Genomic DNA, 24,034 nt, shown 5'->3' on the forward strand with positions numbered 1-24,034 from the left:
GGTCACAGTGTCACACCACAGTAGAGTAATCCCCACAAGGATTTGAATCCAGTATCTTTTTAGGAAATTGATCTCAGAGACTTTAATAAATTTAAGTCTGTGAAACAGAAAAGCACAAATGTACAAGAACAGCTCTAACAGCGTAAGAGTTATCCCCTCCTCCCCTCTCTGATGAGCCATTGCCTCCATAATCCACCCAGTTTAGAGCTCAGTTCCCTTCTTTCTCCAGATCCTGTCTCACTTCCAAGCAGCACATTCGGTTTTGCGTCATCACACACGCTGTGGCCAGTGTGAGACAGGGAAGCAAAGGAAGTTTCAGGAATGCAGAGCCCATCCTGTTCCCACTGCACAGGGCTGCCATCTGCAGCACACATGGATGCAGGCTTCCAACAGAAGCAACTACTATTTTGTCTTATAAATAAAAAAAGTTTATTAAATCATTTAGACTTGAAAGAAGTCACAATAATCAATGCACTCAACAATTACAGCAAGTGCATCCTGTACACCACCAACCCAAATGGATTGATTCTGTATTTTATAAATAAAAATTAACATATTTACAGTGAGAAATAAAAGCACGGCATTAGGCAGTTAAATTAGCAGATTACACAAATGCCTACCAGTTGATTTTTTTAAAAAGTACAAATCTACAAGATTACATACGACATGTATGACTTCATTAGGTTTAAATTTTTCAGAATCACAACATTTTTGTACATAATTTTGACTATGGCTCTTCCAACCACTGCCTATAAAATCCCCCATTTAATGGCAAAAAGCTCCTTTTCCTTCTCTACAGCTTCATCCGTGTAAGATGCAATCCCTAAGATCTACTGTAGTGCAGAAGTATGAAATGATTTCCTCTAATGACAGGCTATGGACAGTGACAATATGTACAACTGTGGTACTTTTTTGCTTTAAAAATAGTGCAGATTCCCAGTTTACCCACCAGGGACAAAAATGGAGTCAAAGTTAATTTCAAAATCATCTTCATTTCACCAAAGAGCAAGTGACCCAGATAGACACTCACTAGGCTTAGAGACTGTAATTTGCTCTATAAAAATACAGTATTTTAATTCTATTTACATGTTACAGATCTCTCACTCACCCAGCAAGCTGACATTTACAAGCTTCAAAAAAACCCAAGAAACCCCCCAAAAAAAGGCTAATGGCGCACAATATTGGCAAGCACAGCAGCTGGACCCGTCCGCTTAGGAGAGCAAAGGTAAGGAAAATGGAATGTGAAAGGTTTGGTTACTGGGCTTCGTTGGCTGTCAAAGTGAACAAAAATCTGTCCAACACGTCTTATACATTGAACATGGCAAAAAAAAGCTGAAGTAAACTATTCCCAAGATAAACATTCTGCATCATAGGATCCTTCTGCTGAACAATCCCTGTGAAACCTGCCGAGTGGAAGAAGTGATCCTGAGGATAGTTATTTGCTTGGTTGTCTGGAATGTTTATTTCCTGATAGGCTCATTGTCCGTGACCTCTGCCTGAGCACGGGTTTGGGTGGGAGCTCCAAGTCTTCAAAGACAGGATTTTCTATGATTGCTGCAGCCTCTGGTCGTTCAGTGGGACTTGGAGAGAGCATGTCCTTCACCATGGTGTACTGAAAGAAAACACGACACATATTACATGAACCAATCCAGAAACTCTTCCTCATTTCATGTCCTGGTGTCAGCTGTGGCTGTGTGAACTAGTGGAAAATACCCCCAGCTGCTTTCTGAGTTATTGGGTGTTGGTGCTTTGGCTCAGTAGTTAGATGTGCACTAAATATTTTAAAATGTATCACTGTGCATCTCTTAAAGTGTCTTCACTGTCATCGGACTCAAGGTTTAATAGAGTTATAAAAAACTTCACATTATTTGCAATCAGAATTAAATTTTATGAGACATAATTTATATGTAATTTTTAGATTAATGTTTAAGCCATCACATATTTAGACACACTGAATTTTTCTTGTGGCAAATTAGAATTTTTCCTTTAAATATTCAAGTAGTCTGAATATTTATTTCAAATTTAATCAGAATTAGTGTCCTGCTCCAGCTGAGCACAGCACAGCCCCTTCTCCCAGGCAGCCTTCAGCTGTAAAGCAGGAAAGGCTGGTCTCATTTGGCCACTGGTCTGCAGCTACCCTGAACACCTGAAAGCACCTCAGCTTTTTACTGGGGAGGTTTTGTACATCACCTCCTCTTTAACTACAACCACATCACTTTATAGCCCTGACTAATGAGAACACAGCACAATTTGCTCATGTGATTTCCCTCTTGGGAGGTCCAGTTCTGGAGGGGATCCCATACAGCCACGGTGCTACCTAGAGCTTCTCCTTCACCTGTATGAAGCATTGCACTTTCTCTTTGGGAATATGGATCTGTTGCAGGAAATCATGACAGGATGCATGTGAAATGAATGACTGTAAGTGACAAAGGGAAGCCAGGTAAAAATGTATTCCTGGAGGAAAACTGTGACAGAAGTGTCATCGTGCCCATTATTGCAATGTTATAGCTTTGAAATGTAGCACTGGGATAGAGAAATGCATCTTAATAACATGAAAGCAACCTGGTTTCTCCATTTTTACCTGCAAAGCAGTTGGAAAGCAAGAAAAAAAACTACAATTATTAATGAAAAAGCTGTAATTAATAGCAACAGCTGTACCTACCTCTTGTGCATATTTCTGAGTGAACAATGGTGGAAACTTCAAATTTCGAACATCACTTAAGGTCTGCAAAAATATGAAGAATGACATTAACTTTTCCAAAATATCATTCTTTAGTAATATTACACTTATCCTTCAAAAAGATGCAAATATGCAAAGAAATCAGCCTGCTGGAAAGAAAATCCTTTGTTTTAAAGTGTTGCTTTAGTGGTTAAAAATCACAACCTAGTTGAACAGGTGAGTTGCTGCTTCCCTAAGTATTGAGCCTGCAACGGGAAGAGTTGTGCTACAAGAATTGTGATCTTTGCAGTTTTAAATCAGTCAGATACATGAACTTGTACTTTCTCACTTTAGCTGAACAAAATCAACAAATCTGTGCACCATCCATAACTCCCAAGATGGACTACACCAGTATTAAGACACATGAAATGACTGTCTCTGCATTACCAATGTAAGCACCTGTCTTCGTTCAACATTTAAGGAGGAGTGAGAACATTTATCAGCAGTTTGGAAAGCAGTTGTGTTGGGTATTTCTGTGCTTCTTTCATACCAAGGCCACTGGCTCCATCTAGTGACAGTGCTTTTCCTATGTTCAGCCAGAAGCACAGTATTTAGCACTTCAGTGTCTTTGGAAGGATCTCCTTTTACAAAAGCTTGAGCACAAAATACAAGCATTCTAAAGTTAAATCAAAATTAATTTCACTGTTACTCCACTGGAAGTATAAAGTGACCAGTTAATAGTGATGTGCAACAGCCAAACTCCTGTTGAAGAGAACTGAGTTTGATGACATGACATTAAAATGCTTCAGAAAACTTTTCTCCTTTTCTGTCAGTTCAGTATGCATTTAGTGATCTGTTTTCCAGCATGTCATTTGGAAATAAATTGCACTGCTACTGACTAACTGCTCACAGCTTGAGACAAAGGCAGCTCTCACGCTCCACCTCTGGGGATTTTTCCAGCCAGTTGTCACAAATTCCTAGAATTTGCTGGGTTACTTGGTCAGGCAGAGCATGTTTTGCTTCAGCAAGCAGTGCTAATGCTTGGCTGATGCCAATGAAAACCTCAGTGTGACAACACAGAAATAACTACTGAAGTAGCCAAGCTCCAGAACCTGGCAATGAAAGGGCAGGGGTGTCTTTTTAGCAAAAAGAGTGAAATAACAGTGGAAAATCCTGGAAAGTCAGGGCACTCTTTTAACACTCTCTTCAAGTAAAAATTCAAATTAGATGGAATTTAGGTTTCATTCTGATTACTTGCTTTGCTTCTATTCTTAGGAGAGAAACTGGAAGGGCAAAGCCTGTAATCACTGCTGCAAGAGATCTGACAATCCAGGATGGCTCTTTCCCTGGTATTTTGTTTCAGTAAAGCTGATTTAGAGAAACTGCAACTGATTGCAGTGCCAGAGGTTCAAATTAAACACCAATTCCTCCTCTAGACTATACTCTTTGTGCCATTAAAAGCCAGAGCATTTAAATCAAGAGAATGCAACAGATGAAGCACTCAGTCAGGCTGCTGTTCAAGTTGTTTCTTACCTCTGTGCTAAACCCACTCCATCTTCATCTTCACCTGAGAATGTAACGCCCTCAAGCACATTCAAATGATAAATACAAGTTTTAATGACTCTTTCTTTCCTGCACAGGTCACTGGTTGTCACAGAGGAGAGACCTTTCTGGCTGTAGCCCCTGTTCTCCATGAACTTGCTCCTGAGCAAGATGAATCTCACACTTTAACAGCAAGCAAGAGCTGTAATGCACAATCAAACATCCCAAATTCAGATCTGGTGAATGTCATCAGTTATGGGAAGATTGTGCTTGAAGCTGAGCAAGACTCACAGCTAGGACTCACTACAGGAAAAGGAACAGCCATTTTTCACCGAGTGCTCTGGGTGAAAAAGCACTGCAGATGCAAAAGAAGAAATAATCAAAATGCACAGCATGGTTCCAATTCTTGAATGGAAACCAAGCTGGAAGGCTTAAAGTCACAAGCTATATTTGTTGCTTGAGTTCTTGGATATCGTAGTTCAATAGTTTCTCTTACTTGGCCTGACAACAGAGGAGCTTTGTAAAGAAATTAAAGCCTCAATTCAACCACACACAGTAGGAAGACTGCAGTTTATTTTCAGTGATTCAGGGGGTCTGTACAAGGCTGATAAAGAAGCTGTGCTCCTAGCTGCAAGGCTTTTCTCTGAAGAAAACAGAACAGGAATATCTTGCCAGTGTTTCACCAAGCAAATAGCTGTTTTAAACAAATGCTCAAACTGAAAATAACCCAACACCACACATACCTTGACCCTCTCCATCTGTGTGCTGAAGGGGTAGAGCAGCTCAAAGAGAATCAGTCCCAGAGAAAAGATATCCACCTTGTGCGAATAGGTGTTGCCACAGATCTGAGAAGGCAAAGTCAGGGTCAGGGCAATCAAGCTACTGCAATTATCTACAAAGTAAACATCACCCTTGCAAGTTCACCTGTGGAGGTCACCAGCCCTGTGCAGAGCTGAAAGCTGCAGCACAGGAATGTTGGTGAGCTTCAGCAATGAGCACCAGGGAGCAAGCAAGGTCCTGATCCTCAGCTCCTCTGTGCTGCAAAGCAAAATGCTTCACCCTACTTAACCTCATGCATAGGAGTGTGTCCTTCCTCAGTTAAGTGGAATCTTTTACAGTTACCTTCCTATACTGCATTAAAAACAAGAAAAATGAATGCAGCCAGTCTGAATAATTAGCCACTGTTTTGCTATAACAAATATATACATTTAAATATTCATTTTGAAATTCAATTTAGCTCAAAACTCTATTTTGATGAGAAGGAATTTAAGTGACTTGATTGCAATGGTTTACTAGGAATGCCTGATCTTAGAGCTCCCAAAATTTCAGGGCTCTTCTGGGCACTGCCAAGCACAGCTTTAGAGAAGAGAGCACAAACCTGTTCTGGGCTCATGTAGAGTTTGGTCCCTACTTGTCCTGTGTGCCTGGCATAAGCTGGCATTGGGGTCAGAACTGATTCCTCCTCCTCATCTTGGTCCATAGCAGTCACCAGTCCAAAATCCCCAACCTTTACTATGTCATCCATTGTGAAAAATATATTGGAAGGCTGAGAAAACAAAGAGGTGAAAAGAAAAAGTAAGTAACAAACAAATGTCTGTGTTTCAGTGGTTATAACAGTTCTAACTCAGAAGCTGTCAAGGTTAAAAACACTCATTAAAGTGCTGAAGAATAGCAGTTAAGAATTGTAACTATTCAGGAAAAAGGAATTTCTCCTGCATTAACCATTGTCTCTTCCTGAAGCTCAGATTGCTCATTTATTGTCATTCAGCAGAGGTTTACCAGCAGCACATAGGTCTGCTGAGGAACACACACAGAGTCAGCACTGCTGGGAACAGCACAGGTAACTTATCCAGCTCACATGACACTTTCACACCACGTGCTGCAGTTCCATCTCCTGGGCTTCTGTATTTTAATCCCTAAGTGCTGAAGTTGTTTGCTGTATTATCAGCAGGCACACAGGACATCATCTCAGTGTTAAATTATAGATACAATGGGAACAAGGTCTGCTTTTCAGTATAACTCTACAGTTTAACATGGGAACAGCTGTTTGCATAACAGAATTAAAAGTTTATTTTTGGTAGAAGCTTAAGAACTTTGCAATTCATAAAGGCAGCAACAGTGATGATCTGGCTTTAGCTTGTTTGCTACACACCACCATCCCTGGCTTAGCCTACTGATAAAAGAGACTGGAACAGAGCTGTCCCTTGGCCAGTGGTGCACATCCAAGACAGTTTTTCAAGAAATTTGCTTCCTGGCTGATAGAACAGCACCCACCAAAAGAATGATTATTCCCTTGAAATATAACCACTCCAGCTGGGTTACAAACACAGACACAGTTTTGGGGGAAGAACAGAGTGATCCTGCAAGGGGAAGGAAGCAGCAGGGTGCTGTGCAGGGCCAAGCTGTGAAGAGGCAGGTGGTGCTGGGCAAGCTCCTCTCAGAGCTCCTGGGCCCTCGAAGCTGGGAGAACATGCTCTATGCTTTGCTGACATAAGCCCTGCAACAGGAGAAGGAAGTCAGACAGAAGGAATATTTCTCCACAAGATAAAGGACCACAAAGCTGACCTATTTCTAAGTCCATCTGACTTCCTCAGTTAAAAACCCTCTGTGTGCACTAGAAACAAGACAGAGAAAAGGATTATTGTTTGTTTTTTTTTTTTTTTTTTTTTTTTTTTTTTTAGGCAATGGTCAGCTTTGAGGGAAGCACTAGAGAAACAGTTTCACAGTGCCCACATCCTGCCTCTGCCTTCTGAACCAGGTCCTATCCCCCACTGTATTTCCCTGTAATGAACATCCAGCCCTTTGGAGTCACAGTGCATTCAGGCCACAAAAGCCACTGCCCTGTAAACCCACAGTGTCTCCAGGCTCTGGCTGAAGCACTTACAGAGCACCGACCCCTCAGTGCACACCTATGTGGTCAAAAGTCTTGATATCAGAATTTTAATGCTCAAGGAATAAACATCTTCATCAGGAGTTTGATCTCCATTCTCCTCCTACAAACATATAAGGCAAAATTTGTCCTGCTTCCTGGGGAAGAACTCCTTGTAACAGAAAGTTTATTTTAATACTTCTCTGGCTGGACACAGACTGTCTCTGAACAGGCTGGCATATGGTTTCTACAAATAAGAGGAATGGACTCTCTACTATTGCAATATATCAGCAAAAAGAAGCCATCAAGATCATATTTGGGAGAACAAAAAGCCTAAGGCAGAAGCAGAGAGTTTTGATTTTAAATCATCAGCAGAGTACAATCAAATATAACCACCCTCTAGTTTAGTTATCTTGCCACCTGCACAAAGAAACTTCTCTCCATATTCTTCAGTCAGAATAAGAATTCTCATTTTTTCACATGAATAGGCTTCTCACACATCTGGAGTACTCTGTTTAATTCAATTAATGCTGCAAAATGTATCCCAAGACTGTTCTTGCAGTTCTGTGAAACTGATAATTTCTTTTGAGCTGCCAAGCATGACCGACAGCTTATCCTAGGAAAAACAGTTAATTCACTTGACAGGCAGACTTTTGTTTTTGCACTTATTTGAACTCTGACCTCTTCACTTGCCCACATAAATTTCTGCCATCTTGTCATTACAGTATCTCTGATTAGCAGGAGCCTAATTAATGTATTTTTAATGTGCACTGTTAATTTAAATATTTAGATTACTTCTTGGATCTTTTAATATGCCCACCTAGAAATTTATTTTCACACAGATCTACCAGCTTTTGTTGGTGCCAATGGGAGCAAGAACTGGCCTCTGCTATCACTGAGCTCTGCCTGCAGCCAAGCCAAAGCAACTTTGCAGGTTATTCAGTTGTTGGTGCTGGCACCAACTCAGGGCTGCATGACCAATCTCTTGGACAAATTACAAAATTAGATGAGATCTCTCCCTAGGAGTTTCTGAAAAGTATAGAAAATAATTAAATAAACTGGCTGTTGTTTTGACCAAATTAACACATAACAGACAAATAAACTTTGGGATCCAAGAATAACATCTATACATGCATAGAAAGTTTCCTGAAGGAGGAAGTTTTCATCCAGGGAGATTGTTTCCAAGTTGGTTATACCAAGTAAACAAAATTAAATCTCTTGTTCAAACTGCTGCCAACACTGAACTTTTAAGATGTTCCAACAAAACATTCTACACCTGATTAAGACTAATACAGTTTTAACTGAAGATCTACATAAGGTTTACTGAACCTTACTGAGCTCAGTGAAGACTGCAGAGGGCTACAACTGACAGTATTGTTAAGAAAGGTTGTTAATTAACATGTCTAGCAACATATTAGCACAGGGATTTAATTACTTTTATGGCCAGTTTCTCAAGCACTAAAGATTTGTCAGATAACTGGTTCAAGGTAATTGCCTAATGCTGATGGGAAAAGAAAATACTTGGAAGGGCTCATGAGTTTTTCTAACTCTGACATACCCTTTGAGGATTATTGAATTTGAACCTCCTTTTACTGCCACATCTGACATGGTATTTTTTAGCTTTTTTAGCTTTTTAGCAAATTACCATCTGAGAAGCCACAATCATTTCAGTAATTACTCCACTGAGGTAGGGTACTAATGCCTCCTCAAACAAGCAAAGAGAAACAGAACTGTCTCCATTTGGCAAAAGGGATTAATTTCTCAGAGCTTGGCCTAATAAAACTAACTTTGGCTGGTCTCTTCAATTAAATTTATTTATTTGGTAACACATACTGACACTTCCAGTGCATTAAGTTAGAGCAAAATCAGGCACTAGCATAGGAGGATCATGAACAAAATGAGAGAAAAGGTAACAAGGTACTCCTGACTTCAGTTACACTGAACACCAGAGATGCAAACCACCTTTCCCAGTCCTCACTGCCTGGATGCTATGAGACATTAAAAATACTGTGAATCCTTCAGAAAGCTTCACTGTGATAGCTGGCATTGGGTCACAACTCTGCTCCAGGACAGTTTACATTTCAATCCCAGAGAAGCACTACGTAATTTTTACTTTCTCTAACCAAGAGTAACACTGCTCCTTTTAGGCTATAGAAAGAAGGAAAATACCAGAATTAGAATCACAGAATCATTTAGGTTGGAAAAGTCTTTTAAGATCAAGTCCAACTGCAAGTTCCACACTGCCAATTATGTGCTTCACTTGAAATAGTAGAACAGGATCCAAAATAGCTTTGTCATACAGCTCAGCACTGAACAACCCTGTACAAAGAACATGAATTAAAAATACCATAGGACAAATGCCACTGATCTGTGCCAGGTACAAGAAGTCTTGCTGTAAGAAAGACTTTAATTGCAGTAACAAATGATGAATATTTATTTCCTGGAGCACTGCACCTCCAGATTACTGCACAGACATTAATTCAGCTTTTTTAACACCCATGCCGAGGTCACTGAGAGGAGTCAGCTATTTTGGCAGGCTTTGTCTGCAGTGCCACATTCCTCCCACATACAGCAACCTATGGATACAAACCTTGAGATCCCTGTGCATTAATCCTTTGCTATGCAGAAAGTCAACAGCTTCAGCAATCTGCAGAAATATCTGCAGACACTCTGTCCTTTCCCTCTCCTCTATGGTGCATCTTCTGCTCATCCAGTCTTTAAGGTTCTCTTTCCGGCAGAGCTGCATCTGAATGTACAGATACACCTTTGGAGAGGTGGGTTTGACTTTTTCTGCAGTGTTTTTAGAAAGGTCCAGGCTTAAACTCGTTGGCCTTGGAGGAGAAACAGAGAGGGGACTTCCTGAAGCAGATTTCTTGTTATCAGATTCCTTTGTACTTTTCCCTTTATCCTCAGAAGGACTCTCATTATGTGAAACATCAACTTTATCTTCCTTACTAGAGGCATTTCCACAGCCAGAATCCTCAAACACAATAGAAGAGGAGGTCCCTTCCTTCAGATGTACAACAGGAACAGCTGAAGAGCAAATTTCCAAGGAGTGTCCCAGCTCATTACTGTTGATAGTACTGTCTTCTACATCACACCCTGTAAGGACACTATCCTGAAGGTTTAACAGTGGATCTTCTGAGTGCTGCAAGTCCCTGTTGTCTGTGTCAGAAAATTCCAGAGGAGAAAACTGGCTTCCAGATGAATCTGACTGACCACAGGGTATCCCCACAGACCTCACCCTCTCCGAGGAAGCTGCAGTAACTTCAATGTGTTCCTTTGTTGAAAATGGCTCTGTTGTGATCTTAAATGATGGGACATCCATTGGGCTGGGAGAACTGAGTGGCCAATCAGTGCTGGAAGACAAAGATGAGAGATCAATACTACAGAAATTGTAGTAGATTTCAACATTCCACTAGAAATGCACTTCCAAAAACCTGTATTTTAACAACTGCTACCCCTGACACCTGTGTCATACTGCAACAAGGAGTGACTACCCAAGTGTGGGAATCACCAATAACCAGGATTTAGCATCTGTATCTTAGCAAGGATAATGTTTTCTCATTGAGACAAAAGTGTTGATAAAGGAATATTTAACAAGCTCTACTGCCTGGATTCCTAATGTGCAATCAAGGCTCATCTTCAGTTTGAAAAAACCCATCCCTTTGGAACACGCACTGCAAGGACTATTTAAAGTGCCTTGGAAGAATTACAGCTGTGAAATGTTAATTTGATGCCTGAAATATAAAGGTCGCTGTATTCTAAAAATTGTGAGGCATGTTAAGATGTTATTATGAAACCACCCAGCAGTCTTGTATTAGGCCTCATTCTATAAATGCCAACATACACCCACTTTTTTCCTCTCTCTTCACATTCTCTAACTCCTTTATCTAATTTTCCATTTTTAACCTACTTCTACACCAAGCTTCACAAATCCTCAGTCTGATTATCCCTTGTATTTCTAGTGAAATAAATTCATTGAATTCTTGGAGTACTGTATCAGGTCCATCTGACTAAAGACATTGAACAGGAAGAAAGCAGTAGGAAGGAACAAAGAAGGCAGAAATGCCAAAGTTTGCAACAATCACAGCAGCAATGCTCCAAGCTTCCAATCACTGCAAGGTTCAGCTACACAAGTTCAATTAAGAACCATGTAATGTTTCCTAAGCTGAAAGAAGGACCTTAACACAAGAGAGGTCCCATAAATCAAGAACTTTATGCAGAAGTGTGATATATTTTTATCTGTTCAGTGGAAAAGTTGGCAGGCTAAGTTAAGAACCATCTCTCTCCTAGATAGTCTCTCCATCTTCCTGGATCCTCTACCAGTTTTCTAGTTCTCTTGACACACTATCTAAAATTCAATTGTTAAAAAGAGCCCCATGAGTTACCTTTCATCTTTTAACCACTGCTCATCCATCTTTTCCTGCCATCTCTCAGGGGGAGCTTCCAGCCAAGCATTGAAATACCGAACAATCCCTGGATGCTCGAGCTTAGCCAAAGCCTTGACTTCCCTCATCACCTTTTCACGAGCCAGCTCCCTGTGGTTTGGGGTGAGGAGAAAAAGAGACATGGTCACAAAAAGCAACAGCACAGCACAAAAATTTCTGCAAAGGAACTTAATCAAAGCTGCCCCAGTATACACCAGGCCAGTAGCATTGCTTTTCACATCAAAACAAAAATATGTCTTAAATTCCCCAGAGTAACTCCTTTAGCTTAGAAGTGTGGAGGAGCAGAATGCATTCATAATGGCTCAATATTTAGTCTTCCCTTTTCACATAACTACAGGAGGCAAAAACAAGAAAAAATTCATCTTCCTCTCAACTGTTCTCAAGGATAGAAAAAAAAGATTTTAAACAGCAATATTCTACAGGGATGTAGAAGACACTGACACAAAAGACAGACAGCAATACCTTAGTATTTGTTATTTAATTGGCAATAGGTAAGGAAGTTGCCTAAGAATTATTTCTGTTCTGTGGACAGGAAAGCAGGCAGCCTCCTGTCTTATTGAAGAAATTTCTCTCTCTTCATAAGACTGTAACTGGATCAAATAAAGTCTGATGGTTTTATTTAATAGCTTTGAATATACTTGGAAAAGAAGAATTTAGGCTACCTTAAATTTCTGAACAAAACCTTTCATCTTAAATAGTTATGCTTATTGAACACATTAAAAAATAGTAATTCTAGATTTCATAGCTTTACCCCCTCCCTCTTGCTGTTCTAACTTGAGATTTTCAGCAGCAGTGTCTCCCATCTCCCACTAAAAGGAAGTGCTGCAAGCTCTGGGTAGGGTAATCCAGCAGCATGGCTTGACCACCTATGACTGAGAAAAAAGGTAGGGGTTGTGGGACCAGAAAATGAAACAAATGGGCAAATGGAGTCAAAAAAGTAGGTGAGGGAGAGAGAAAAGAAAGAGGAGGTGGAGTAGGAAAGGTAAGGAGAAGAAGGAGAGAAGCACATTAACAGCACTACAATAACTGGTCCTGTTAGCAAAGGCTCCATTCACCAAGGAAATCCCCACAGAGCAGCATCCCCACAAAGGGATCTGCAATGTTTTAGCCAAGCAGGCCACCTCTGCTGGGATTACATATGCCAAATTCTCTGTGCCAAAACTAAGACAGCCCCCCGTTAAGAAGTATGTCATTCACCCAAATGAAATACTGGGAAATCAGCTCAGGAGCAGATGGTTCTGTGTAGGATGGGATCCCACCATTCATTCATTATTCTTCCCAACAAATCCATTCATTACCTGTTGGGCAATCGGATCCTCTTGATGGCATAGTTGCAGTCATCTACTTTATTTCTGGCTTCAAAAACCACTCCAAAACCTCCACGACCCAGACACTGAATTGGTTCAAAATCTGTCAGATATCTGGGAAGAGAGGGGTGTGAGGAAGGGACAGAAGAAGGGAGGGAGGATAGAGGAGAAAAATGCATTAGTATAGATAGAAAAATAAAGTAATTTATGGCCATGACTGAAGTAGTTCTGTGCAGGCAAAACATGCTGAAGGACTTGCAGAATTTCTTATTTTTCCCTGCTCCCCCACTGTGAGCCATTCCCTATCTATGAAATGGACAGTTGCTAAATATGTATTTATGCAGAGCCTATCACAGGCCAGCAGGATCCACCCTGCATGCACTGGACAAACTGAAGAGTTTTTTCAGAACACCAGGCTGCATGCCTACTGGATCCTGAGTACAGAGCCCACATTTCTATAGCTGAGTATTTTCTAAATCATTATTTACCTTTAACCCTACTCCAAATAACTGTTTCTGCAACTAGTCCTTCTAGTCCTGATATTTTTCCCTCCTCACAACAAATTAATTCATTCAAAACCAGCACAACATCCCATCCAAAACATCACTGTTCTTATATATCACTACTTTTCTTACTCTTCCTCATTTTAATTAGGAATCATTTTAAACTCTCCAGTTCTTACTTTCATTGAGTTACAAATGTACAGGAGATGGTCACATTTGCTCTGGAGCATAATGGCATGCCCCTATTAAGCCTTCTGTCTTAAGCAACTCCTTTGTAAAACCAATAAAGGTTTTATTTCAAGTATAGACTGTTTATTCTGCAGAGTATATAAAATGTCATCTGTTTCCGTGTGCAACTGCCTTTCTCTGCCTTACACCATAAACACAGGAACAGATGGAGTAAATACTGATTAAGACCTACAAGGATCAATCTCCCATTTTGCTTATCAGGAAGAAGTATGAGAGCAATACTTCTGACCACATGTAACCTGTTGACTCTCTGGAATTTCTGAGACTAATCATAACTGCAATCTCCCATGAGTAATGGGGTCACAGAGTCCTTTGTGCCAGTTGCTGATTATCCTGGGAAGTCAGAGGACTGGGAGTTCCTAGGTAAGAACAGGTGAACACCTACTCTTTCTATCTCCAGACAGCATTAGTAGCCACACTGATTAAACCTTGTTTATGTTGTGTTGAACAGACCTCACCTTGACACATATCCAGAGTTCTTGGCATCACTCCAGCTGTTGTCTTTAATGTCTCCACAAGTGGGCTCATACTTACAATCAGTCTGACACTGTGTTTCAGACTCCTTCCGCAGCTAACAAGGATTTCCAAAACAAGAACAAAACAAACAAACAAACAAAATCAACTCCTTGAGTGCCTGAGACTGGTTTGTACCCTAGATATGGCATTAAATAAATATCTCCAGACACGTCAGAAGCAGTCTAATCTGCTTGCTGAAGCAGTTAAGCAAATTGTATGTGGCAGCTGGCAGCCTTCACACACAGATTAAACAATAAATTTAGGCTTTTGATTATATTATCTCATTAGTTATTAACTTATTAATATTACTCATTGCAGAGTCCAAACTGAAAGAAACAGCTAAAATAATTCCTTCTGTATTTGGGATTCCAAAAGAAATACTTACTCTGCTGTAAGGGTGGGGATGGAAGAGTTTGCGCACAATAAAGGTTGTGGCCACGATACAAAATAAAATGGTGCCAACAATTTCTTTCCACCAGTGAAGCAGAAGAACAGGATCCTTTTTGCGAATGTTCTTGTAATTCGTGTCGTCAAAAAATCTAACTGTGATCTGGTTGCTGCGTTTATTTCTCTCCCTCTTGTAGTAGGGTAAGTAATAACCATTATCTGTGTATAAAACACAAAGAGAACACAGATTTATTTGCAGGTACCTACAAAACAACTTTGGCTTCTCATTAATAGGTCTCCTCAACAGACATGGGGTGTTTTTATTTCCATGCCCCATGATTTTAAATGGCACATAAGCAAATTCAGTTAATTAAGGTTGTGGACAGCAACTAGGTCTCTCTAGCTTTAAACCAGAATATCTTCCATATGGACAACTTGTGGCAACCATTCTGAGTCTCCAGCACTGTTAGTAAATTCTGAAAAAAGTAATTCCCAAGATTTTTTCCACTCCAAACAACTCTCAGTAGCAACAGCAGCACACACAACAGCTCTTCAGTGGCAATACTTGGCACTTTGTTGTTTTTTATTTGGCACTAATTGTACCTACATTGCAATCTGGAAATCCTAGTTTGGGCAATAATTTCCTAATTCATTAAATATTTAAAAAATTACACATATTAGAGGTCTAAGAAATGGTCATTTATTGAAATTCACAGATAATAAAACCTGGGTATTTGAAACACTTCGAAGTCTGGAACTTCACCTACCGTAAGGGTACTGCAGAACTGACAGTGCTCCGTTGCTGTATTCCTCATGAGAATACTTGTCATTGCTGAGACACTTATCAAACTCATCAGAGCCCACCAACACTGGAGTCCTGGAAGGAGAATCTAAGCACAGAAAGGTCTCTGAGAAATTCTCTGAGCTTTATTTCAAGTACAGACTGCTTATTTTGCAGAGTATATCAAATGTCAATTGTTTGTAAAATTCTGCTCTCACATTAATTTAAAGAGAACTCCGATTGCATAATCTTACAAAATGCCTCTTGAATCAGGTAATGAGAAGTAAATTTAATGGAAGGAAACATTAAGAAAGGTACTTTAAGGTAACAATTACATAATAATTCTCCCCCTTGACAAGTCAATTCACTCATATTCACATCACTGCAAAAAAATTCTTCCTCTTTTTGTTGAAAATTTTGATTAAAAAGACCCAACATTTAATTACTAACAAAGACCCTGTCAAATCCATAGTAAAAGAAAATAGACATTAAACATTTAATTAGAAAAAAATAAACACTTAATAAAGAATAGAGATATTCCTGAAATAGTTTACAGTTGGAAACATCAGACTAGTTTGAAACATACTGGAAACCAGAAAGATGCCCTGTCTTTTCTGAGCTAAGGTAATAAATTAAACTCTGAATTGTTACTTACGGATTAAAGGTTTCCATTTGATTTTAGGAAGAGGAATAATTGCATTATCATTCCTGGATTCCAGAGCCTTTGGGTTGGTTGGGAATTTCTCAGAAATTCTGACTGATGATTGAAGATACAACTGGCCCCTGAACATACCTAAGTAATAAACAAGCAAGCATATTAGTCTTTAGATTTGGTTCTCTTCACCCCTGGAATAAAACTGCCTAGTCAAAATACATGGTTAAAAACATGTTTGAAAATATTCCTTCTTATTCTGAGAATCTGAGATACTGACTCTGATCGCTAGGCTGGATGAATTCAAGTAATATCTTCCCTCTATTCTGGAAAGCAAGAGTTCAGGACATCTCATTTTTACTGCTGGAAAGTTGGTGCTACAGGAAAATGCCAGCAACTTTTAAGAGCTATAAAGGAGTTTGGGATTTGCAGAAGTAAGACCTCATTCAAACTCCCTACCCTTGTTAATGCTGCTCAAAAGAGCCATTACCAGGAAGGCTGCAACAATCTGGCTTCTTCCTGGTGTTATTCTTTATCTGTTATTCTAACCATTAACTGGAAAGCTACAAGGTGCAAAGATTTAGAGAAAAAGGCTTAAGGCAAACCAAGTCTTAGAAAACTAAAGCACATTTACCTCCCAGAGACAGACAGCTGAGGAGGAGGACCTCAAGCCACTCTATGTCAAATAGACACAAACCACATCCAATGAATCCTGACAGCTGGATGAAAACTAAGCCATGTAAAATCTTATCTGAATTTTCTTCACAGTATGTTACTGCAATCAGTGTACAAATTAATGGGCAATAAGACTGCTTTATTAGCTGTCAACCTGTCTTCTAAAGTTTCAAGACTTTTAGTCATCTCCAGTGTACTGAAACTACAAAGCAATGAACATTTCGGAATCAAAATGGGAAAAGATTTATGGGTTTGAAATCTACCAGTACAAAAAGATTTGCTTTACTACAACCTCAACAGAGAAATGAATGATGTTTAGTACAGAAAATGCTGCAGTTGGTGTCTCACCCAAATAGACACTGGATTCTGTGGCCCCTCTGGCAGCTTCCACAAGATCTTCTTCATCTTCCAGTATCTCATTATTTGCTGTGTAACTCGTGTCATCAAACAGACTGATTGGAATTACTTTGCCATCCTTAAGGAGCCATGCAGAAGCAATTGGAGTGCAAAACTTAAGAGGAGAGAGGTAATTGGAAAATTAATGTTGTATTAATGAGCTATTAAATAAGAATAATAAAAAACAAAGTGCTTAAATTTCTTGTTTGCATTTTTCTAACAGATACAGCAGCTCAAAGTCAGAACTTCAGTTAAAAAATTACAAGCAGATGTGTGCTCCTTTACAAAGACAGTGCCTGAAACCAAAGATGAAAGACAACTTCAAAACATCTACTTTTGTGATATTTAATATTCTATCTTTCCCCCTACCTGGTATTCCCATTCCAGATGTCCTCCTCGTCTGTTAAAAGCCATCACCTTCCAGTCAGCCACGGAGACCTTTATCACTGTGTCTTTCATCATAGCTTCCTGCTCATCCACATCTGAAATGATTTTTGTTTCTTCTTTGTTCATAGTTGATTTAAAATTGCTCTCAATGTATCCTGCTCTAGTTTCAATATCTGGGACATAGCGCAGCTCAAAGTGACCAACACTGAAATTCCACCTCAAAGGAAAAGAGAAAACCTCTGTAGAAACAGCTTTTATATTCCAAGGAAGTCCCAAGTCCTCTGTGAAGAAGATTTCTACACTGAATTACCTATATTTGGCCCATATTTTCACAGTAAACTCTCAGACTGTCAAATGAACAAAACTATACCAGGAGGGGAGTGCTAATCCAGAACACAAATCAAACAAGCTGAGAAATGTTGTCCAACACGATGGGTGAACTGAGGAAAAAGCTGGTAAAGTAGGGCCAATGGTACTACAGGTTTAGTGTATGAAGGGGGAAATTAAAATCTTCAAGTACTAGAGCTGGGTCTGCCTAGTAATAAAACACTCTGTAGCTGAGGAAAGCAGTAAGTACAAAGCTGTTAGGAAGCAGCATTATAACAAGCCATTTTTCTCTTCACTAATTAAGTGGATTTAACTGGAAACATAAGAATTTTCAAACTGGGAAAGGGACAATGATTTTTTTGTTTAACCCCACATACAACCTAACACAGGTCCCTTGACAGGTACTTCATGAAACCAGGACTGCTCATGTCCCATAGCTTAACACCAAAAAAAGACAAATGTATAATGAAATGTGTAAGGAGCAGAGTTTTCTTGCACAGCAAAAACTCTTCAATTCTTGTAAAACTACAAAGATACAGGATGGGAAAAGCATGGCATGTTTGGACAGCATGAAGGGGTAAATATTTCTTGAACAGTATATTTGGGTACCTGAAGCTTCTTATCAGTCTGGCAACCACCAGGAGTCCAAACTGTCTCTTTAAAGAATTTACACCCTTATGGTAAAAGTTTGGCATATTTTATACATTCAGTCGATTTATTAAAGACATTACTGTTTTCTCCTCTGCATTAAAAACCCAGATGTTTCCTACCCATTCCGTGTCACCAGGAAAGCACCTCTGTTCCTCACCACAAAGACAGGAGGATTCTGGGACACAAGACTAAATACTATGGTTTTGACATACCTCTCCTGGCTAATATCTGTCACCAAGAAACACAGAAACCAAGATTTATCCTCTCAGACATCTGATCTGTTACTGAGTTCTCATTAGGTTCTCTCTGATAGGCTACAAATTCACAACTTGTCACATCCTGCTGCAAACAGAAGAGGGAGCAGGGGAACAGGGAATGACTGGTTCTCCACTATGTTGCTGGGCAGTTACTTGTATCTATGTACAGAACCCATCTTTTTAAGTCTGTGTTTTATGAAGTGGGTTTGGGTTTGTTTTTTTTCCCAGAAAATACGTGTCTGTAATTTTACAGAAATCTTGATGTATTAAAACTTCAGTGTGACAGCATTAGAAAAATCACAGATTGAATCTGTTTCTACAGCTTAGAAAGAACAAACCACCTACATTATGGAATGAACAACATAAATTTAAGAATTATTTAAAGTATCCACTTAAAATGAAAACTTAAGACATCATGCATAACCTCCCTCCCCAGTGACAGCTACCATTAGCAGGTAAAGAACCTTAAAGGGAACAGATTATAACAAGACTTTTAAACTGTCTCCTCTTGCACAAAAGCAGCAGTTAGAACAAACGCAGTGGCATTTGCCCTGTGCAGTACAGCAGTGACAAACTTTCCCGAGGTGAGCAAGGACACGGGGAACAGTGTGATCTGACTCCTATGTTTTCTGCCTCACCATCTCTACGGGAATGTTCCTGAACAGTTCAGACTCACTTCTCGTTGCCACTGCGTGGCCCCACAGCCCGGACGGTTTTCTGGGTGCGGTGCAGCAGGAGCGTCTCCTCCTGCTCCGTCTCCTCATCGTCCCAGCGGCGGCAGCCCACGGCTGAGCAGATGTACTTCACCTAAGGGACGAGGCAGGCTCACATGTGCAACTTCAAAACAAATATAATCAACAGCAATATTCAAAGCTAACAATCCTTACAGCCTGCTCTTGGCTGGCAGGCAACTTGGAACTCCGTGACTTTAGATGTTTGACTGGAGGGATGTTAAAAAGCCTGGTTTTAGAGATAACGGCTTTTCAGAACAAAAAATTTCAAAGGATTCCAGAAAGTTTACAGTCTGTGGTGTTTTGACTACCATGTGACAATATTTTGTATGTACTTCTAAAACAAAGAAATCTGAACTCTCTCTTTTCCCACTATTTCTATGGACATCAAAAGAACATTCCTGCAAGACCCACAATATAATTGTGCTTTCATGTCGTATTTGTCTCAGCGTAACTCTATCAGCTTCAAATGAAGTACTACTGATTTATCTAAAATACCACAGTGCCTTCCCCCTTTGCCCTGTCAGCTATTAAAAGAAAACCTTAATGAACTCTCACAGTCAGAGTTTCCAACAGTCCCAATCTCAAACAGAATTCGCATTATATGGGCAATGCCAGAGAGATGAAACTGCCCAAACTTTTAGGAAGGAAGAGTCAGGCACTATTTCCTCTAAGAGGCAGCTTTGCTACTGTGAGCATAAGCCAGGAATCAAAACAGAAATGAAAATTTCCTCTTCTGAGCACTGGAGGAGGAGGAGCCTGTTGGTGCACAGAGCCCTCTGCTACCAGTGAGGAAACCAAAAGGAATTAATGAACTCTGGTTTGGGGTCTGTGCTCTTTATCATTAGTGATGATTCCACACCACAGAAGTATTCCACATTAAAATGTATGGTGAAAATGAAAAAAGAACCAAAAAAACACCCTGATTTTGTTGAAAACAAACACTGGGAACTTTAAATTCTTTAACTGAATCTATTTTAAACTTATTTTAAAATGCAATGTTTCTGAATTATCAAATACCTGTTTTTCACTACACAAAGTATTTACAAGCACTTCAATGACATCTGACATTTAACTTAACTTTTAAATATAACTTTAAAACATAAGGAGAACTTCTTCGGATAGTAAGCACACTGACAAAACCCAGAAGTCCTAAACTTTTGCGTATGTTGAATTTTTCTCTTCTCAGTAGTTTCGAAAAATTTGAAATTAGGTTTAAAAAGGTGTCACCTAAAGCATTAATTGATACACAGTGAGCTGAACTGCAAAATCTTCTTCAAGCAGAGGCAGATGATAAAGTTGAACTCCTCCCACAGAAAGGGGTCATCCCTCTTATCCTCTCACTATGCTCTGGTGACAAAACCCCTGTCCCTTTGCTTGTGCTGGCTCTGGCCTGATCTCCTGCTACAGCTAACCCAGCACAAAACAAATCCAGTAAAAAGTGAACAGTGCTCTGCTGGGTTAGCAAATGGTGAGACAAGGGTTAAAGCCAGCACAGGGCGCAGAGCAGGAGCTCCCAGGCAGGAGGAGATAGCAGTGCCATGGCACCTACTGCAGCCCAAGAGGCTCAGGTTCTGACCTTTTGTGCCCTGCATTTAAACTCGTGAGCTGCACCACAGTTTAAACCTCAGGAGCTCCCTGTTTGCAAGGCAGAGCTCGAAACACACAGACACAAAACACCTTTTCAGGCTCTTACCTTCCCTGAATAGGAGCTCAGCCCGTAGGTGGTCAAAGACTTTCCCCCAACTAAGACAACGTCCTCGCCGAATTTGTAGGATGACTCGAGAAGAGACTCCACCGTGAAAGGAACGGCTTCCATGCTCTCTCGATCCCGGTCCCACTGGAAGAGGTCCCCATCCAAGGAAGGGATAATCATCTTGTTTCCAAACACCTAAAGTAAGTGAATTCAAGGTTAGCTATGATTTAACATAATTTTATGAAAGCACATGGACCACAAATGGCAACAAAAATGCTGTATAAGCAAGTCTAGTGCATTATGCTCCAGTGTCCTAATGGTTTTGTATCTCAGAGTCCCATTTTTCAAAGTTCTACTGAAGACAGAAAACTTTCAGGCATTCAAATCAAATCCATATTTCACTATTCTTAGTTAAAAAACAGTTCAGTGTGTGACACTTCTTCAAAACATTTGAAAGCTCGATGAGTTGACAGGTTTCATCCAAAACTGCAGAAAATATGATGTGGGTTGAAAGCAAATTCTCCAAGAGACAGGCACTGGTTAAAGTGCAAAGTTTTACAGATTATTTGTGATAGTTTCAAAATAGAGTAATTTTGAAAGTACAACTGAGGCTGTTTGCATGATTAATATCTATTTCAGAATATTCAACTGTCTGTAAAGCAGAGAGAGCAATCATCACTGAGATCAGAGCTCACATTTCACCTTTGCCTCTCCAGACAGTTAAATCTGACTTCTCCTTGGAATTTCTTATCTTTAAGCAGACTGTTCCTTTAAAAATTGCCTGGCTTTTCCCTAAACACACAAGTAAGGGGATACAATATTTCTCCCATTACACACAGATTTTCAAGGAGATCCTAGTTCGGAAGTATGAGTCATTGTCAGGGAGTACTAAGGGACTTATTAAGAAGCTCATTATCAGCATGATGGACCATAACTAATGCTGTGGAGCCACAGTGGCTGTGCCCATCAAGAACAGGGAGAAACTGTAATCCACATAATCTTAGCTTCTGAGGATATGGATTAACATGGGAGGTTTTACTGCTTTTTCAGAACCTCTGTCCATTTGTGCAGTATCCTACAACATAATTACATTAAATTTGGATACTTGACATATTAGGAATTAAAGACTGCTTCTGGTACATGTGTATTAGTCACCTGGAAAAAAATATTCCCGCTCAGACTCCAAGGCATAGATGTGTATTACAAAGTGGTACAAAAGATGCAGAAGGTTTCTTGTTGTTATTATTTCTGGAGCTACTGTGAGGATCTGAAACCACATCTTCTGCATGATTCAAATTCCATGTAACATGGAATTTTTATTCCTCTAACTGGGTCAGTTGAGAAAACAGCATTAAGCAAAGTTGGGATTCACCTGAACAGGGAGGGAAAGACAGATATTGTAGATGTGTGCATGTCATGACTAGTTTCTCCTCATACACTGTTCAACACGCCTCATTTACAGAAAAAATTCAGGTGAGTTACCCCAAACTGCTGGTATTTATGATCCCTAAAGGATCCAACACCAATGCTTTCCAGGTTTGAAAAGCCTCATGATGACAGACAATTGAAATAAAAACTCCTCTCAGGAGCACAATGTGTAATTGAAGAGATGATAAAAATAAGCTCCTGAGATTAGCTGTGAAGCTCTTACAAAGCAAAACTAGATGTGTTCTTTCCCTCTCAGATATTTACCTTATGGCAAGAAAGGCCAAATGTCCTGGAAGAGACATTGCATGTGACACATAAATGTTGCATTATGGCCTACTGCCGGGGAGGAAAAATAAACACACACAGCCCTATGCACATACACACAGAAATAAACCAACATAAAAGGAAATATTCTGGTGGGGAGTGGGGCAAGTCATTTGTAGAGATCACCTGATCGGTGGACAAACAAAGCAAACAAGCTTTATATAAAGATTCATATTCAAGAGCAACCTTGTGGTCTTGAGAAACAAAAGACTGAGAAGATTTGGAAAACACACTTTTAAAGCCAAAATGCCAGTGCCAAAATTGCAGCTGTAACCATGGTGGAAGTACCTTGTTAAAACATTCAACACAGAAGAGTAATGCCACAAAATGTTTCTGTAATATATTCTTTCAGAAGCCCATAATAATTCTGATGACAACTTTTAGCCTGTGCAGCTGTTACTTTGCATTAACAAATCCTCTGAATGGATCTGCACATGATCCATACACATGCAAGTAGTCTGAAAGCCCAGCCACTATGAGATACTCTGCTCCAAGGGCTGGAGACCATTCCATGGTTTGTGAAGAATGGAGACAGTGGTGTAAACTGCCCAGGAATTGCTGCTGAGCATGGAAGACTCTCTGGGGGTAACTGCAAGCTCTGGGGACAGTGTGACACATGTCACCTTAAGTGCCTCCCCTGTCCCAAAGCTCTTGCTCCAGGGCCTGAGTAGGAAATTTTCCACCAGCAAACAACACACACACATTGGCTATTTCTAGGAACCACACCCGAATTTCCAAGATGCATGAAGCTGACTCAACAACACACACCTGTATATCCCCAAAATATAGCTCAAATCAGGTTATGGCTTTGAAAATTCCGTGGCAGTGCCTCTCTTCCTGCTCGAGTGTTAAAACCTCGGTCCCCATAAACTGCAGAGGACACATGACACTGTTGGTCAGCTCTGCTGATATCCTGTCCATGCTCCCAACCTTGAGGGCATCCACAGGAGCAGCAGGTCCTGGTGACATTGGGAGGGAAAAGCTGAGAAAAGACACAGCTGCTGTCCATGAACACATCAGGGGAGGGAGCAGGGGCAGCAGGAAGAGCTACTGCAGTGAAGGACAATGCTAGAGTAGAAGAGGATAAGGTTAAACCGACCCTAAGTGCAAGTGAGACATTTGGGTTACTTACCATCACAAATAAGCTATTTCACTACAGAAACAGAACAGGGAAAAAAATCACCTTCTTTTAGGATGACTTTATTTATAAGTGGATTACATGACACAGTGCTAACAAGAGGTAGCA

At 40.1% G+C, this 24,034-nt stretch overlaps 1 protein-coding gene across 1 annotated transcript in view; it reads right to left on the minus strand.

Moving 5' to 3' along the window:
• Positions 1–972: 972 nt before the first annotated feature.
• EIF2AK3 (eukaryotic translation initiation factor 2 alpha kinase 3) overlaps positions 973–24,034 on the minus strand; it is a 41,899-nt gene continuing 18,837 nt past the window's right edge. The window contains exons 3-17 of the mRNA XM_053941071.1: positions 21,037–21,231; positions 19,286–19,416; positions 17,357–17,591; positions 16,940–17,102; positions 15,920–16,057; positions 15,251–15,373; positions 14,482–14,702; positions 14,039–14,151; positions 12,820–12,942; positions 11,462–11,611; positions 9,661–10,429; positions 5,580–5,747; positions 4,945–5,046; positions 2,663–2,725; positions 973–1,612 (exon numbers count right to left, since the gene is read on the minus strand). Coding sequence (XP_053797046.1) covers positions 1,436–1,612; positions 2,663–2,725; positions 4,945–5,046; positions 5,580–5,747; positions 9,661–10,429; positions 11,462–11,611; positions 12,820–12,942; positions 14,039–14,151; positions 14,482–14,702; positions 15,251–15,373; positions 15,920–16,057; positions 16,940–17,102; positions 17,357–17,591; positions 19,286–19,416; positions 21,037–21,231 — 2,871 coding nt within the window. The 3' untranslated portion in view covers positions 973–1,435. The remainder of the gene's footprint in view (positions 1,613–2,662; positions 2,726–4,944; positions 5,047–5,579; positions 5,748–9,660; positions 10,430–11,461; positions 11,612–12,819; positions 12,943–14,038; positions 14,152–14,481; positions 14,703–15,250; positions 15,374–15,919; positions 16,058–16,939; positions 17,103–17,356; positions 17,592–19,285; positions 19,417–21,036; positions 21,232–24,034) is intronic.

The sequence above is a fragment of the Vidua chalybeata genome, chromosome 4 (genome assembly GCF_026979565.1).
Source record: "Vidua chalybeata isolate OUT-0048 chromosome 4, bVidCha1 merged haplotype, whole genome shotgun sequence".
In the NCBI taxonomy this organism is placed as follows: domain Eukaryota; kingdom Metazoa; phylum Chordata; class Aves; order Passeriformes; family Viduidae; genus Vidua; species Vidua chalybeata.